The 17,933-nt window shown below is 30.7% G+C and overlaps 1 protein-coding gene across 1 annotated transcript in view; it reads right to left on the reverse strand.

Moving 5' to 3' along the window:
• The window catches only part of LOC129234513 (cGMP-inhibited 3',5'-cyclic phosphodiesterase 3A-like), a 103,185-nt gene extending 91,796 nt beyond the window's left edge, over positions 1-11,389 (reverse strand). Inside the window, exon 1 of the mRNA XM_054868518.1 lies at positions 11,344-11,389. Coding sequence (XP_054724493.1) covers positions 11,344-11,389 — 46 coding nt within the window. The remainder of the gene's footprint in view (positions 1-11,343) is intronic.
• Between the last annotated feature and the right edge of the window lie 6,544 nt (positions 11,390-17,933).

Genomic DNA, 17,933 nt, shown 5'->3' on the forward strand with positions numbered 1-17,933 from the left:
TGTGTATTTTTTTTTTTTTTATTTGCGTAATTCATTTGGAATCGTCATTCGCAACAGCGTAACATCAAAAATATCTGATATAAACTGTGTGTACACAATTTATTTATCTTGTTCTGAGTGAATTTGAATAAATATCAGTTTTTCAATTCGATGAAAAAAAGCGGACTTTACAACATTGAACTGGACACTAGGGCTATGCTGAAAAATTACTCTTTTCCTTAACCTAATTCCACATAAACGATTTAAATAACCTTTGTTACTACAGCATCCAACTGAAATGGACAGTATGCAAATAAATTTTCTTGAAAATATTTATCGCAGAACAGATTCAAAAATCCAGAAAGAACGTTAAGAATTTGAACAATAAAAAATAAAAGTTTGGAATTTTTATCGCTAAAATATCGCTCCAACTTTACTTTATTAACTTTATTGCTCTGCAAAAGCTGTCATTATCGGTGGAAGAGTTTCGCTAAAAATCTGTTTACAGGGTTATGGTTTTAAAATTGTGTGAAAGAATAATGTATCTTGACAAGATTTCGCATATCAGTTAAATCATTTCCATGACGAATGAATTAAATGCATGATGATTTCTTTTGATATTCAATCATATAGTCATAGAAATAAATTATCTAGTGTTAAATGTTACTCTTGACAGTCTGTCACGTATGTGCACTATGTGAGAAAAATGTCAACAAGTGTCGGAAATGTCACGAAACTGGACATAATATGTACTAATGTATAGAAAAAACGGTACAAAATGTAAATGCTTACGAAGCGAACCAAAAATTTATGAATTCCGAATTCCACATCGTGAAAATGGCTGCTTCAGAACAACTTACTGTGCGTTCTGCATTATTTTTTTTACTTTCGTAATATTTTTTGATTTCTAATCTCTTTCTACATGGGTCAGAATAACCAAAAGACTTTGAAAAATCTTTTCAAATGAATGAAGAACAAAAAATCATGCATGCGAACAAAAATTTCTCTCATTTCCTAAGTTTAGAAGCAACTTATACGTTACAGCGTGCGTTTTGTTTTAGTTTTTTCATCCGCTATTAGATAGTGACTGCAGCGCCCCCTATAGTTTGTTGGAGTTGCGAATTATTATTGCGTTACTAAGTACGTGAACGCTTCTACGATAGCGTATGGGAAAATTTAAAGTATGTCGTTCTTGTTTAAATATGAGCCTATGATAGCTAAAATTTAAATTTTTAATTTATGTTTACTTTCTTATGATATTAATAATTAAGACATTATTTTTCGAAACTAATAAGAATCATGCAGATATTGTTTGGTTCTATTTTTATTTTAATTACTTCTACTTTAATTCATAACTTCTACTTTAAGTTATACAGGGCGTAGTTTTTGTCTTGTTCCATGGAACGATAGTAAAAATGGCAGTTTTTGGCTGGAAAGCTCAATGATGTTGTGTGGCTTATTTTTACACTTTTAGAATCGCGTTTAGTTTTTGTGTACATGGAAATTTTCCCTCTGGCACAACGTGCAGATATGATACAATGTATTGAAAATTTTGAGTACTGTCATCTTGTTATTTCTTACGTTCTTTCTTATATATTTGCCCTATTTAAAGAAAAAAAAAGAGCGTTAACTTAGAAAATAAACTTTCGATTTCTCCTTTGATCAATGTTTTTTGTTTGGTGAACTACTGTTCTCAAAATAATAGCTTTAGTATGTTCAGAAACATAAATTAAAACGATTTTCATCAGGAAATTTCCTCTAAGTAATGAGTTGTCTTGTCAGATGCAGATCTTGAATTCGTGCCGTACCTACCATTTTTGAACAAAACTCGCTAAATTTGGCGACTTAACTTAAAATTTCGGCAAACTTTAAGACCTCATATTTCGATAACGGTGTCGCAAGGGCACGTAATTTTTGTGCTATAAACATGTCTTACGATGCTCTTTCAAATGCTACCAATGTCGATTTTTTTTCGAATTTCCTTGATCTTGATGTTTCCTGGTAAGGAGAATTGCAAATTTTGTAAATAGTAACTTTTATACCATTAAAATTATTTTGTAACAAAGTAATAATTTAAATATAAAGTGGTACTTTAAACATAGAAGCATTTGAGCTCTATTTATTTTACTAAAACTTATGTTTTTGAAAGCTTATCCGTCTCTTCACCTTGTTTTTCTTTTTCTATAATTCATTATATGTGTACAAGATGTATTTCATAAGAGGTTCCCATGATTTAAAACTATTACATACGAGAAAATCGCCCGTCAGGGCATGACGATTGAAAATTGCTTTTACATTTGAACGAAGTCATTGCCTGTTTGGTAATATTTTGATAGTTGAAATTTCAACCCTAATTCCAGTGGATTAACATTAAACTCCAGTGCGTAGATCGCGTTCATTGATGACCCCTTTTTCGTTTCTTCATTTTCCTAAAATGACAGTTTGCCGGTAAAACAGTTAAGTTAAAGGATCCAGTTCAGCCTCGTCAAAATAAAGCATTTCTCTGCAAGTCAAACATTACCAAAAATTATTATCAAATTATCATACCGTATAGCGAGTTTCATTGTTGGTGAACTCAGGAGTGATCAGTGAATTTGCTATTATGTATGTGAGGATGTGTAGTATTCTTGTTAGAAATTTTAACACACAGTAAAACTGTAACATAAAAAATGTTTAATGCACATTGTTTCTGAGTTGAACACATTGTGTACAGTAAAAATTTCGGCACAACTTTTGGGAGCATTACTTGAACTCAATCTTTATTAATTAAAAATCAACATTTTAATTGATCTCGCCCTTCAAAACACGCCTATTGGCAAACGTTTAAAAGTGAATGTTCCAAAGGTCTTTTCGTAATATTTCCATACAAATCTTTTAACCTGAATAAAAAAGCTCGTCCCTTTTTTGTTTTGAAGTACCTGCCCGAAGCAAGTTTTCCATTCGAAAAGAAAAGCTGAGTAAAAATAAGTGGTGTGTGATAGCTTTGACAGCATCAAAAAAAAAAAAAAAAACTGGCACCAAAATTGTTTCTCTCAAAGACAAAGGCTGGAAAAACTCATAGTTTACAAACATAAAAGGTTTTATTTTTTTCGTTTTGCTTTTCAATGTCCATCTGATCTGTTAAAAACATCTTGCATTTTTCATTTTATGGTGAAAGCGTTTTGTACTTTCAGAAAAGAAAGTTATGGAAAAAAATGTAATAACCTGTGCAGTGTCCCGTTTAGTGACAGTGATTGAGAAGAATAAAAGGTAATTATTTATAGATAGGACGCTTATCTTAGAAAATTTTGAAGACTAGGGTTAAAGTTGATTTTTAAAAGCTTTTTTTTTAAAAAATGATAATCTGTTATATAAAATGTTTTGAAAATTGATCAAAGTTTTTTTTTTTTTTTTTTTGAGCAATCACAAATTGTTTATTGTCATTTGAATTGGAAAATCGAAAATAAAATTGATTTGACACGAAGAAAGGAAGCTAAAGAGCCTTTTTGGAACATCCGATTGCAATTACATTTCAATTTGAAAAATCTATTGATTTTCAAGCAAAATAAATGAATGTGCAAAACATATTCTAAATGGATTTCTTCAACAACCATTGGTGATAAAATATCTTAAGTTAGACATGATTCAAAAATAATCATCAATAGTTTCAGTACCCAAGCGTTTCAAATTCATTCGGTATGGTGTACGTTCTTAAGAATGTAAAAAAAGAGATCGAACACCACCGCCACGGCGTAACGTAGCCTTACTTATAATTAAGGTTCACTTACCACGTAAAGAAATAAGATCACAATCGCTATTCAACAACCACAAAGCGAATAAAACTAGCACCAAGCCTCGACCAAGTGAAATCAATAAGCAGTTTTTTGCATAAAAGAATTTTTACACATGGGTCATTCCATAGAAATGTCAATTTCAAGCTCAGAAATTTTTTTTCCACAAAGCCTTAATTGTGACCTATCATTTCATTCAGCTTACTTTCTAGTACATACGTAAATCCAGTAACAGCTTGCAAAAAAATCATTCGGGTGTTTTTCTTCTGGCTCTAAAAGTGCGAGGTTGTAGAAAAGGCTTAGCATACGCAAAAAACATACGTCTAAGTTTTCTTGTGTAATATAAAATTTTTTGAAAATCTTTAAAAGAACTATGTTTATTCTAAATGATTAGATGTTAGCCCAATAAAATTGACTGTTCTTTTTGCATACATTATAAGATAAGTATTTTAATTAGTTTGGTTATTTCACTGAAAATATTTACGTTACGTTAGTCACGAAAATGTACTATTTTCTGCTTAAAAACTAAACCAGATGATTGAACCCAACAGCACTTTTTATTTTATTACATCTGTGTCATATCTACTTAAAAAGTGCAAAATATTTATTTTAGTATAAGTAGATATAAAATAATTAGTGTGACTAACGTAACATTTGAGCTGCGACTAACGTAACAGTTTGCATGTGACTAACGTAACATATTAAAAAGGACTGCTAATATTTAAAACTTATTTAATTTAATGTAAATTTTCATGAACAATTTTGAATATGTAGGCATTCTATATTGAATAAAAATATAAAGGGTAAAAAATACTAATAATATTACATTGTAGACCTAATAGTAGATACTAATAGTATTACATTGTAAAGTTTACTTAGAAAAATACTTTTTTTAAAGGTCTTTATAAAGATACTTCCAGTTTAAGGAATTATTAAAGAAAGAAAAAAGGTGAGTAAAGCAAAATGAATACTCTGCTGAATGTGCATTTAACACAAGCATTCAAGCTTAAGAATTAAGATATTAGAAATACAGTCTTAACAAAGAAGATCGTCTCTATTTTTTAGAAAATACATCTCCACCTATTATTAAAATGAAGTAATGGCTGCTCGTTGGAAAACATTTGAAGATGTTACAACACAGTGACAATAAGCGCTGCTGCCATATATTTCAGAAAATGCAAGAATGATCATTTAGAAATTCAAACATTTGCGGTGATATCTGGAATTAAAATGCATTCTCCAAAAACGTTCGGATATATATATATATATTTTAATATTACATTTTAATTCAAAAGGATGCATAACACTATTCGTTCGATGAATCAGTAAACCTTAAAATATAATATGCCATTGAAAAGTACTACGGAGTTTCTTATGACGATAACTAGTATATCGGAAAAATACTAGAATTCGGTGAAACTATCAACTTGCATAAAGTTAATTTTTTTAAAAGAGAAATATTTGGGTTTTATTAGCCCAAGAATGATATTATTTAGTTTGTAAAAGTTTTTTCGCACATTCAAATTGAGTTAATTGAACTGAATCTTTCCATTTAATTTCTTACACTAATATAGAAAAAAAAGGAAAAAAAGAACCATAATGCAACGCAAAGAAGATTCCTAAAAAGTGTAAAAGTAATATAAGAGCAAGAAATTAATTGTAAAAAGTTTTTAATATGCATTCGTTGCTTGTTATTCGATGGTTACGTTAGTCACGTTACGTTAGTCACACACAGTTTTTCGTAAAAGTACCATTAAGGGCCAAAAAAGATTCATCTGTAACAAATCTGAAGTACATTTTTGAAAATAGATTGTTTACCTCTTACAAATTTATCGGCCAGTTTTAAATGTCTGCGTAAGTTTCAGAAAAATTTTCCTCGTAACATAAGCATTGTTTCTCAGGGTTGCAAAAATGTTACGTTAGTCACGATGCCATTTTTGGTGAAAAAAAACCTGCCAGCGCTTATTTTGCTTCAAATTCTTGGTAGAAATGAAAAATAGTCATCTTGTACATTTGAAATCTGCATACTAAACCAAAACACATTTATTTTTACTCCCGGTGTAAGTAAAAAGAGTTTGAAAATCAGCTGCGAATGTTACGTTAGTCACTATGGAATGACCCTCATTATTATTATTATTGTTTTTCTCTCACAATAAAGGTAAACAGTAATGGATACTGATTTTTGAAGAGTCAAAATACAAAATTATATAGTACTAGCAGTACCTGCACAGCGATGCCCGTGCTAAAAATTTAAGGGAAGTCCTTTTGAATAAAAAAAAAATTGACGCCTCCTCCCCTCTGATGTGAAATGATCGTTTTTCTTTGTATAAAAGGCGTACAAACCTTTTCAAAAAAACAAAAAAACTATTAATGTTTCTTTGGAATTTAAAACTTGTCATCAAATCATGAAATTAGATTTACAGTTGCTTTAAAACTCTATTTAGCGAGTGAAGCGGTTTTTAAAAGCGTAATTGAGGAAGAAAGAAATAAAATAAGCTTAAAAAATTGAATGGAAAATAAGGAAAGAAATATTGAATTCAAAAAGCGTAACCGTGGAAACGCGAAAATAAAATGGTTGACAACCTGAATCAAAATGACATTTTTCAAATTTGATTTAAAAACGTTTGTAACTTTTTTTCCTTTGAAGATAGTAGCTAAGTTTTTCGACCATACGTCGACAGAGATTTGGAGTAAAAACTATCGCTTTTTCCAACGGTGTCAAAAAGAAAACTGTGGGACAGTTCTTTCACTTTTTATTGATAGATTTAATGAAGAAAGTAGTGCCTAAATTTCAGTTAAGCCTAAAAAAGTTCGAGCTAAAAACGCAAATTGCTCCCGCCGTAATGAAGTTAGAGCAATGAAACAAATTGTTTAAAACGCGGAAAATTCTATCCTTTTTAACGATATATAATATTAATATGTGCAAGTAATTTTTCACTCCAATATTCGGGAATTTATGTGAAATTTGGGCCTAGATTGGAATAAAAAAAGAACTATTTATCGAATATTTTCGAATTATAGCCTATGTCACTCAGTAAGAAAGCACCTTTCATATAGTGAAGGAATTTTTCAAATAGGTGCGGTGGTTTCGGAGATTACCTCGAACATGTAAACACACAAAAATCTGCCCTCTCTATTTATAATATTAGTATAGATTATAAGCTGAAAAACTCGTACCTTACGTATAAGGTATCGGTATAAAATTTATACCAATAGGTGTTTAAAGGTTAGCAAAACTTTATAGCATAAAATATTCTATGACTATTACTAATTATTAAAAAATAATTTTGTTCAAATTAGAATGGTACACGGCACTCTACTAGTGTCTAGTAATGGCTTTTCTAAAGCACATTTCATACTTTCAACGACTAATTTTCTTTAATAAAAAGTGCGGAAAAATTATGAGAGATCCTGCAACGTTTAAAACGTGTATTTTAAGTTAATTTTTCACTTTTATAAAAAGCTGACTTCTGTTACTAAAATTCTGTAGTTCAAAGAATATTATTCATTTTTTCCGTAAAAAAGCAAAATAAGATCTACGAATAAGATCTAAAGATCTACGAATTATGCTCAGTAATTAGTGCAGCGTATATCGTATCTAGTTATTCATGTGATAAAATAAATACACCAACTGCAAACGCAAAACATTTTACTCAATTAAAACAAGAAACTGCGTTTTCACCGTAAGAAAGAAGGGAGAAAACGAAAAGATAAGGTGTAGGAATTGATTTTTCTTTTTCTGGGTTCCACACCTTTTCAAATCGCCTTGCTTCTGCGTGCTTGTGAAATATTTTCTCCTGGTTGCCGCAGCTGAATCATAAGGCATCAGGAAACAAATCAAAACTCGAGTTCCGAAGGTAGACTCATATAATGTGAGGTTTTAAAAACAGCTAGTTTCAGTGGAACCACGATTTTACATTGTCCGTTTCATAAGCTGTCCCATTTCCAACGTCATTGTCTGTTGGACCGTGAAAACTGCTATACCGGTAATGTTGAAATATTGCGAGTTTTGCATTACCTTTTTTCAGAAAATCCAACTAAAAAAGCTTTTCTTAAAAAATATCTTACTCATATTTCTTTTTTCATATTTTTTTTCAAGATAAGTTCTTTTCTTAGCTGTTAAGAGCATAGAAGCTCTAGAACAAATTTTATTTGTGGATGCAAACCATGAAACATATTTGCAAAACAAATGCTAATTATCTATAGAAAGTGGCATAATGTGGCATGTCAGATGTCACATCTGACATAAACGCAAGTAACAAGGACGCAGATTCCTTCCAGCAATCCATTGGGAAAGTTTCAATATTAAAATAATGCATGGATTTTCATTCCCCTTCCCCGATTTTATGTTTACCCGCTAGGTACTTTTTTTTTTCACTTGTCCGGGGAAATACTAAGAATCGGTGCTCTACTGCATTTTCAAATTAACTGGAATGATGGCTTATTTAGTGAGGGTAAGGTATTACAGTTTCATTATAAACAGAAATCCAGAAGCAAATGTTATTATTCGTCAATAAGTAGAAAATAGAACCGTGATAATCCGATACACTTTTAACCGGAATATAACTCAACCGAAGTTGGTTAGCTCGAAATTTTATATTTATTCATTTTTGTAAGTAAACAATACCACTTCAAAGTTACTAACATAACATTTTTATAGTGAAATAAAAGAACAAAACGAATAATTTCATGAACATTACAATAAAGAATAAATTTGTTATATCGTGTGCTGATTACTTGTTACAACCTAGGTAACTACAAATTTTGAAAAAATTGAATGTTTCATTTTTGTTTCAAGTTTTTGTTTGAAAACAGACATAAATACTTCTAATTAAATAAAATTCTGAAATAATAGTTTAGTAGCAGTTAAATCAAATCTCCATGTGTCTCGAAAATGGTGAAAAGCATTACTTTACCTCCTCGAAGCAGTACAAAAAAAAAATGAATTGCAATTGCCTATTTGTAGTATTCATCCCCACATCCTTATGTCTTGTTAATTTTATTACATTCCATTTCCTGACTTAAGTGACATTTATTGAACATAGTTGTCGCTTATAATAATAGTAACGTATTAATAATTTATATAGAATTTATTTTGTAAATATTTACGCGTTTCAAATACGGCGTTGAATTTTCTGAGATCTCATGACAGTCAAGTTTTTAATTACCTTCGTTTATCCGGCATTTTTGATTTAACAAAAATATTCCTGTCCTAATCACTTCTGTTAATCGTAGTTCTAAACTAGTTCAACAGTACAGTACATTGTTATGAAAAGATTATTTAAAATCATGCATAACGTGCTATGAATGAAAATAGTTGTTTTGATTTTGGATTTCGATGTGTTTTTAGGGGGGGACTCAAAGAAAAGTTAAGAAAATTCCTTAAATTTGGGAAAATTGAAGTTGTAAGTCTAATTTATCGTAGGAAAATATTTTTCTTTGTATATAAAACTCCGATGTTGTGAATCTGAAACAAAAGTGTTGAATGTGAAACTGCAATTCAAAACACAGACGCGTTTAGAGGAAAGGAAGTTAGACTACTGTCAATTTAAAGAAAAATAGCTTGAAACTCAGTCTGTATAATCACTTTAAAGTGAAATTCTAACAGCGCATGAATCATTCAACACTTTTTTATGTTATTAACAACTTTTTAATTTTCAGTTGAATCAATGATGAAAAAATAATTTTAACTGTAACCACAATATCTTTAAAAATAAAAGGAAGAAGAAGAGAGATAAACCTTTTTTTTTTAAATTAAATGCAAGACAAAATAAGCATTACTACGAAGCATGTGAAAATGAATAATGGAATTACTCAATCCTCCACTGTGCGCAAATCAAAAATACTTTCAATCCATTGGAGTTAATGGGGTGTTTTTGATAAAATCACTGACTAACATATTTTACTATTTATTTGAAAAAAATGTTAAATAAATAGCATAAAAAAACATATCGTCAAAAAAAGCTTTCAACGGTACTTAAATTAATCATGCACTTAAAAACTTAAAAATTTCAATCAAACCCTATCTGTCTGATATTTTGATTACGCGGATGTTTTAATACCTTAAAAAAAATTTAAATCTTGTAAATATTTTTGCATTAGTATTCAAAAATATATTTCGCGTAATGAATCTGTCAAACTATTTATCCAAGTTAATTTTTGACACAAAAAAATAATAATAAAAGAAAAAGACGAAAAGCATATCTTCGGATTACTCTCTGAAAAGCTATGTTTAAGTTATTCTTTTTCACTAATCCTAGAAATTTAATAGAATACACTTAAATATAAACCAATAATTACAAAATGCGAAATGAGGCATAGATTTCATTGATCTAAATATAAGCGAAATAAACTATTAAATGTCTACACTGCGGTGCGCAGTATCTGTAGAAATGATTTTTTTTTAGATATTTGAAGAAACGCGTTTGGAATTTCTTACTAGTTTGACTTTTTTTTTTTTTTTTTTTGTTTCGTGCTTTATTTTTCACGAAAATTAAAGAAACAAGTTTGTACAATAAACCTTAAGTACAATAGATAAAAAAATATTTTTAAAAACAGAAAAAGTTGTACATACTGCGCTTTACCTTTCCGCGGTGGTACAGATGTATGTTTCAAAATATCAAAACTGGCCTTTAAAATATTACTTTGAAAATGAATGAAAAATTGCTTTTCATAGGGGATGAAAAAATAGTTTAAAGGAGTGGTATAGTTGCATTTGTTTTATAACAGAAGTAAATATATTTTAGACTGTTATTGCATTTTTGCCCTAATAAAAAGTTGTTTTTTTTTTTTTTTTTTGAAAGCAAAAAAAAAAAGTAATAATAATAATAATAATAAAATAAATAAATAAAAGACTGAAAAATCGGAACAAAATAATTGTTTCACTTTAAGTTAAAGTAAATGACTATAATTGCTAGAAAAAAACTCAGTTCTCTCCACAATAAATTGTTGAAAAAGAGAAACAATCAGTAAAGTTGATATGTTAGAGAGTATGAGTCATTAGAATACAACTCGCAGAGTTAAGTATTAAAAAAAATGTGTGGTGAAAAACTTTAAAATGTAGTAATTATATTTGCTTCAAATATGAATCCTGAGAGACTTAGAAGTTTCTCTGGAAAGTTAAACTGGAAAATGTGGAGATTTTAAGGCTGAGTAATTTTCAATGTTTATGCATTTACAATACATTTATCCTACTGAATTTTTTAGGACGCATAAACATTTTGGCTTTCCTCTACTTGTGAATCTTTTTAAGAATATCATTTATAAAATAGCATTGTTTGTAAATAAATTGCTATTTTGTGTTTTCTGTGTGCTAGGGAGTAGTAAGAAAAGAAACTGTAATGTTATACTCTAGTCCCCTGGATCACCCCGACGAAATGATAATTTAATTTTTTAACGTCAGAAAAGTCGAAAAGGTATGATTTTAATAATCACCCATTTCAACCTTTCAGTGGCTGTAATCGTCTGCGCTGTGACGTCAGCCCAGTTGACCGAGAAAGTGACTGATAATAAGTCATGTGTAGTTAACAACTCTCAGAATAAATCGACAAGTGGTTGGGGATGGAGGATTGAGCGAAACAAAGTGACTCCAAACTCACCCTAGGCTGAGCGTTCCCCATGTCGTCTGCCCAGGGCGGCATCACACGCCTCCCCTCCCCTCACGTCCTAGGCCGGGGGCGGGGAAGAGGGCACTGGGCGGCACGTGCAGGTGACCCAGGTAGCCGACAACATGGCTGCCGGTGATTGCTCCGGTCGCTCCCCGGGAAAGAAAGGAGTTTAATCCAGAGGATATCCGGATCCCGATCCGCTTATCCGGCAGGACAACAAGTCGGTGCTCGAAGTGCAGGGGCTGTTTTTTTTTTCTGAGGGTAAAATCCGGGATTTGAGAGGGTCCTCCGCTCCAGAAAGAGAGAGAGAGAAGCGTCGATGGCCGACCAAAAGAGAGCTTTTCCGGAGGGGTAGTGATGATGGCAGAGACCCCTAGTGGAGATTTTCGAGGAACGGAAGGAATTCTCCCGAGTACATTGCTCCCCACTAATGTGTACTAACAGTTACTTACTGAATATGATTACATTACAATTAAGAAAGCTTTTAGTTCTTGTCTCCAACACCATTTTGTTTGAGAGAGATTTTTCCGATAAAACCAATTGCTTGAGGCATGGATAAGACTTCACTTCCAGGCACTTTAGAAACATTTAAATGCACAAGAAAAAATTCCGAGTCCGGTACATACGTCGATTATCAAAATGTCGATTATCAAATCTCTTTCAAATAACTATAATTTATAATTTTGTCAAGAAATGCGCCGGAAATCTCTATTGGGAGCTTAACTCAGAAAAAATGCGTTTCTCATCCATTTTTAGGTGCATAAAATTTTAACGGAATATTATCTACTTAATAAATGGGATCCACTCCCCCTAATTAGTGTAATTTCTTTGATACACTGAGAATTTTCATCATTCATCGCACAATTGAGATTTATTGAACAGCAAAAAGGCCTATTGTGACATAAAATTAAGTATAAAAAATATTTATGAAAAGGAATTGCTATGCTCAACAAAATATTTTGTTTACCGATCAAATTTTTCAAGGCGTAAAACAGAAAAAAAAGTAAATATTTTTACTTTGGGTTCAAACGGGGGGGGGGGGGGAAGGGAGTTAGGTTTTACATTTAATGAACCAAGAATGCAGAATCAGCGTGTGACATTCCGGGTTTAAATTCAAAAAAAAAAAAAAAAAAATCCTTGAACAATACAGCGTCGAATATTAGAAATAATGGGGGCGGGGGGAGGGGTAGATGTCCGTGGCATAAGATTAATTTGAAGCAAAAAAAAGTGATATTCAACCCAAAACTGTTTTGTTTCTCAACTCTTACAATAAAACTAGCTAACTAAATTTAGTTCAGAGTGGTCTTTGAGTAGTCTTGCAAATTTGAATTCACTGACTGGGACACGTTGACTTAACATATATTTCGGTCCATTGCTATTCTTAGTTATATTTATTTTCCACTTCTTTTCTTCATATAAAATTTTTTTTGTTTTATTTATAAATGAAAAAATGTTAGAAAATACTTTGATGCTGGAATAAAAAAAAAAGTTTTTCCATCGCTTATTTAGTTTATTCTAAACTATGAATTATTGAAAAGTCTTTAAAACGTACTGATTTTTTTCCCTTTAAATTAAATCTTTAAATAATGTTTTCATCATAATTTTATACAATTTATTTTTGTAACTAATACGCTTAATATTTTGTTACTCCTTAGTAAAAGTGCTTTGTATTGCAAAAGATGCTTCTTAATTTGTTAGAAAAATATTGATTAAGTTCAATGTAAGCAATAGGTTTTCAAAGGTGTGGATTTGTTGACTGCATTTTTTAAATATAAGGCAGTAGAAGCAAAGAAAAGTAAGTGTCAACACTTAAAATTTGGAAATAACCAGTTCAAGTGCTAAAAAAAAACTCTCCTCTGTTTTGAGGCAAAAGATAGTGCTAGTAGCTCTGGTAGGTGGTGCTATACAGCATGATCTAAAAAAAGTTTTCACTGAAAGCTTATCTAGGATTGGAACTTTAATTGCGTTTTACTCGAAACGTTAAAACGCCCACTTACATCCCTTTGCTTCTCACTGCTTCATATATTGCTTCTTTGTATTTTAAATTAATAATTTAAAAAGTTATTTTTACTATCTTGTTATTATATTACATTAAGCTACAACATTTTAAAAATGTCAGTTATTGTTAAATATTATGTATTATAATATATCCTCTTCTGAATAAGGATTACTACTGAGTAAAAAGAGTAATAATATTAGAATATTATTAATGTAAGAGAGAAAACTAAATGTAAAATAAAGATGCTACAAGATTAGTATAATTGCACAGAACAAGAAATTATAAATTTAATTTAGGGTTAAATATTTGTGAGTTTTAAATGTGATTTAAACTGCTTTTTTATACAAATAAAAAACGTCCATTAAAAAAACTCGGCAATTATATATATATATATATATATATATATATATATATATATATATATATATATATATATATATATATATATATATATATATATATATATATATATATATATATATATATATAAACCCATAAGCCATCAATTATACATTTATTAGTAACGTTACAATTAATAACCTTTCCCTCAAGTAAAATAAACCACCTTTCACTTTTTCTTACTCAATTACTATTTAATGAATAAACTAGGGATACTCGTACGGCTTTGCCCGTAGTAGAAAAATTAAAAGGCCATTTGGTTCGCCTGTATGTACTTACAAATAATGTATAATGAATTTATCTTCAATTTGCTATGTTAATTTGCTCGCCCATGGTCCCATATGGTAGTTTGCTCGCCCACGTTATAGTAATTTGCTAGTTCACGTTATGGTAATTTGTTCGTCCACGTTATGGTAATTTGTTCGTCCACGCTATGACAATTTACTCGGTAAAATGTTCTTAAAATTGGAATAGAAAAAGAAACAAATCGATTTTTTGAAAAATCGCTTCGAAGTGCTCCTCCCTAAGCTACGAAACAATTTTGTGCTTAATTTCGTGAAAATCGGCCGAACGGTCTAGGCACTGTGTGAGTAACAAACATCCAGAGATCTGGGCGTAGACTTTCAGCTTCATTATTAGTAAAGATTTTCAAAGTTATCATGTTTTAAATCGAGCAAGTGTAGAACATTTTGTAATTTTGTGTCATGAAGGTCTAGTGGGTGCGTCGTAACACTGTGATCGATGATAAAAATTCAAGTGCAAGTCTTAGAGTGTAGCTCAGTTCAAATAATGTCTCGAAACATTTTATGTTTACATGATATTTATTAGTTAACAAAATCAAATGGCAGTACAGTATTGACATGATAGCAGTTTTGAATGTAGTACAAAGTATATCAAAAGAAATACAAGTTTGATAAGTAAACTACACAAACACACAAAAATAAATAGTTCGCAAAATAAGTTCAGTGTAAATCCGTTAAATGTTTAAAAATCAATGCAGGGACCTCACATAATAAAATTATAATTCTAATTGCCATTTTGTGCAAACCTTCTAAATTTAGTTTAGATAAACGATCCTTCCGTAAAATTTACAAGCGTCGCAAAGTTGAAATATGAAGTAATATTTTTGAATTTGACTATTATTTAACTGCAACTTTCAACATAATGTAAATAAAAGAATTAAAAGAGTCATTTAACATCGCGAACTTTGAGAAATATATTTTACTTATTTAAGGTATTTTCTGTTTTTATATATTTATAAATGTACTAAACACATTTAAGTATTTTTCAAACAAAAAAGCACTTGATAGAATTACCTTAAAACATTACTAAAAGAAAGATAATTTATTTGCGATATTTTCAATGAAGTGTAATGAAAGCAATTTTTTCTGTATTCGCAACTCCAGCGCTCGAATGCGCTACCTTGCGGTGATTTATAAAATTAAAGAAAAATGTAAAACATTGCGTTCCACGTGTGTCTGTTGGTAAACATAGGCAGTTTGTTATGAGCATGTATTAACGCATTCGATGTGCCTTAGATTGCTTTCAGAAACAGAAATCATTTCGTCCCTTAATGGTACTCTCGAGCTTCTCAAAAGAATATTAGTTTTCATTATTTTCCTCTAAAAAGGAGATGATTGTCGTAAATGGCGAAAGCGTAAACACAAGAAAAACTCTGGATTAATTTGTTTTTATTGTTTTGTGTGAATTTGTAAGAATATGTTTTTTGTTTGTTTTTTTTTTTTTTTTTAATCTTAAGTTCGAAAGAAGGATTTGATAACATTAGCAAAAGAATTAGGACTTTCATCTCCGCCTAGTTTAAAAATAACTAATTTAACTAACCTAATTTTACTGCAGCATTTAGTTGGAATGGACAGCTTGCAAAATATTTTCTTGAATATATTATCGTAGAATGAAAAGAAAAATGCTTAACGCTGAGAATTTTCACCGCCAAAATAGTGGGATTATAGTTTAGGGTTATAGTTTTATTATTGTGCGAGCAAAGAACCCTTGGCGAGATTTCGCATGTCAGTTGTAAACCATTTTTATTTTTTATCATGTGTGGGATAAAATGGTAGAAAGAATACAGAATTCGATAAGTTTAAAGAAATAATGGAAGATCAATTCGAAAGAAAACTACCACCATGTATCGGTGAGAATTTTATTGATGATGCATGACAGAATTAAATCATAATTCAGAAATTAGGAACATACGAAACCGAAAAAATTAAAATTAACCGATTCGGCAATTTGAGTAATAACTCAGTTACAAATGTAAAACAATTAGCGCTACCCAAACAATTCAAAAAGTATCATTTTCCTCTTTTTATAACACTGGTAAACAAAGGTTTTGTTACCTGAAATATTTATAGTGTTCTTATGGCCACAATGAAAATGCAGTTCCATCAAGAACTGATAAATATCGAATTCAACAGCATGGAAATGGCTGCTTTAGAACAACAAACTACATGTTTTGCATTAATTTCTAAGGTTTACTAATGCTTCTCGAGTTCTCATTTCTTTCTACGTGGACCAGAACATCCACAAGACTTTAAAAATACATTTAAAAAGAATAAAACAAAAAAGTCATGCATACAAACAAAAATTACTGGGCTTATTAGCATTTTCTACTCTACGGCGTGCATTTGTTTTACCTTTTCCATCCGCCATTAGACGGTGGCTGCAGTGCCCCCTATAGTTCGTTGGAGTTGCGAATAATGCATCGTAGTCATTTGGTAATATTTATTACAATTTTGTATTTAAAAATAATGCAATAGTACTCGGGTAAGAATGTTCTAAGGGTAAGCGTTGACTTTGTTTTTGGTTATGAATAACGTTAAACAAAATTCTTAAAAAAATAATTATAAACAATAAAAAAAAAATTCGAAAATAATTTAGCCATTTGTATAAACTTCAATTGTTTTTAAATATATAGGCAAAAGTTGAATAGCCATTTTTTAAATTATTTTCCCTGTTACTTATGCAGTGGGGTCGTTTCCAAAATTTTAGAAGTATTTTTTTCTGAAAGAACATGCTCAAAAACATAGGATCTTACTATTTTTTAAATAATTTGTTTAAGTTTAATATTTTTAAGAAATTACTTTTATCGGTGCACTTCCATTGTTTACATTTCTTGCCGATGACATCACAAATTATGAAATGACATTCTCTGTTGCCATTCACAGAGCAAAATATTTAATTCGCATCTTTACTCACGTGTATTGGCAACGATATGGTTGATAGCAAGCGAAGAGTGCAATTTTAATTCGCTTCTTGATTATCATAACGTGGAAACGCAGTACAAAATGCGCCAAAGAGCATCATTTGTGACGTCATCAAGACCACGCTTTGTTTGCAAAATCAGACATTTTTAAAAAATTAATTAAAAAATAACTGTTGGGAAAATCGAAGAATTTTCTGGGTCCATGTTTTTTTTTTTTTTTTTTTTTTGAGCAATCACGATTGCTTATTATTCTCATTTGACCGTTTTTGGTGTCCGTGCCTTTTTCAACTTGGACCAGAAGCCTTTGCAGCACCACCGCCCACCGTCCTCTGCTGGCGGCGCGGGGCCGGCTGCTCCGGTTTTGAGCTATCCGCTTCTCCTGGTTGGAGGCGTCCATGTCCTACACACACGCACGTTCACACACACACACATACTTACACACGACTTCACACACATACACACACACGACTTCACACACATACACTCACACACACCTACGTGCATACACACAGGTCTACGCACACACACAACTATGCACAAGTAACCGCCCAGGAGGAGAGGCAGACTTCGGGGGAACAGGAACCGTTTCTAGAAACAATAACTCCAATGAGTAGGGTCCTGTCTCAGTTCGTGATTGCGAAAAACATAATTTGAATTCAAAATTTCAGAATTCAAATTAATTTTTTTATTTTTTTATTTATTTATTTATTTATTTATTTTTATTTTTTTTATTTTTTTGCTTATTCTATCAATTTCAGTGACAAAAAGTACTACTTTTGACTGAAGGAAACAACCCCGTTATAAGACTCATGTAAATTTTCTTATGTGAAAAAAAATCATGAAGTTAATTTCGATGATTGAGTTTTAAAATATTTTTAATTATTGAGTGGGCTTTGACATTCAGTTTTAGAATTCAATCCTCGAAAGCAGTTTTGTTGTTTCAATTTATTAGTTTA

This window comes from Uloborus diversus, chromosome 1 (genome assembly GCF_026930045.1).
Source record: "Uloborus diversus isolate 005 chromosome 1, Udiv.v.3.1, whole genome shotgun sequence".
NCBI lineage: Eukaryota > Metazoa > Arthropoda > Arachnida > Araneae > Uloboridae > Uloborus > Uloborus diversus.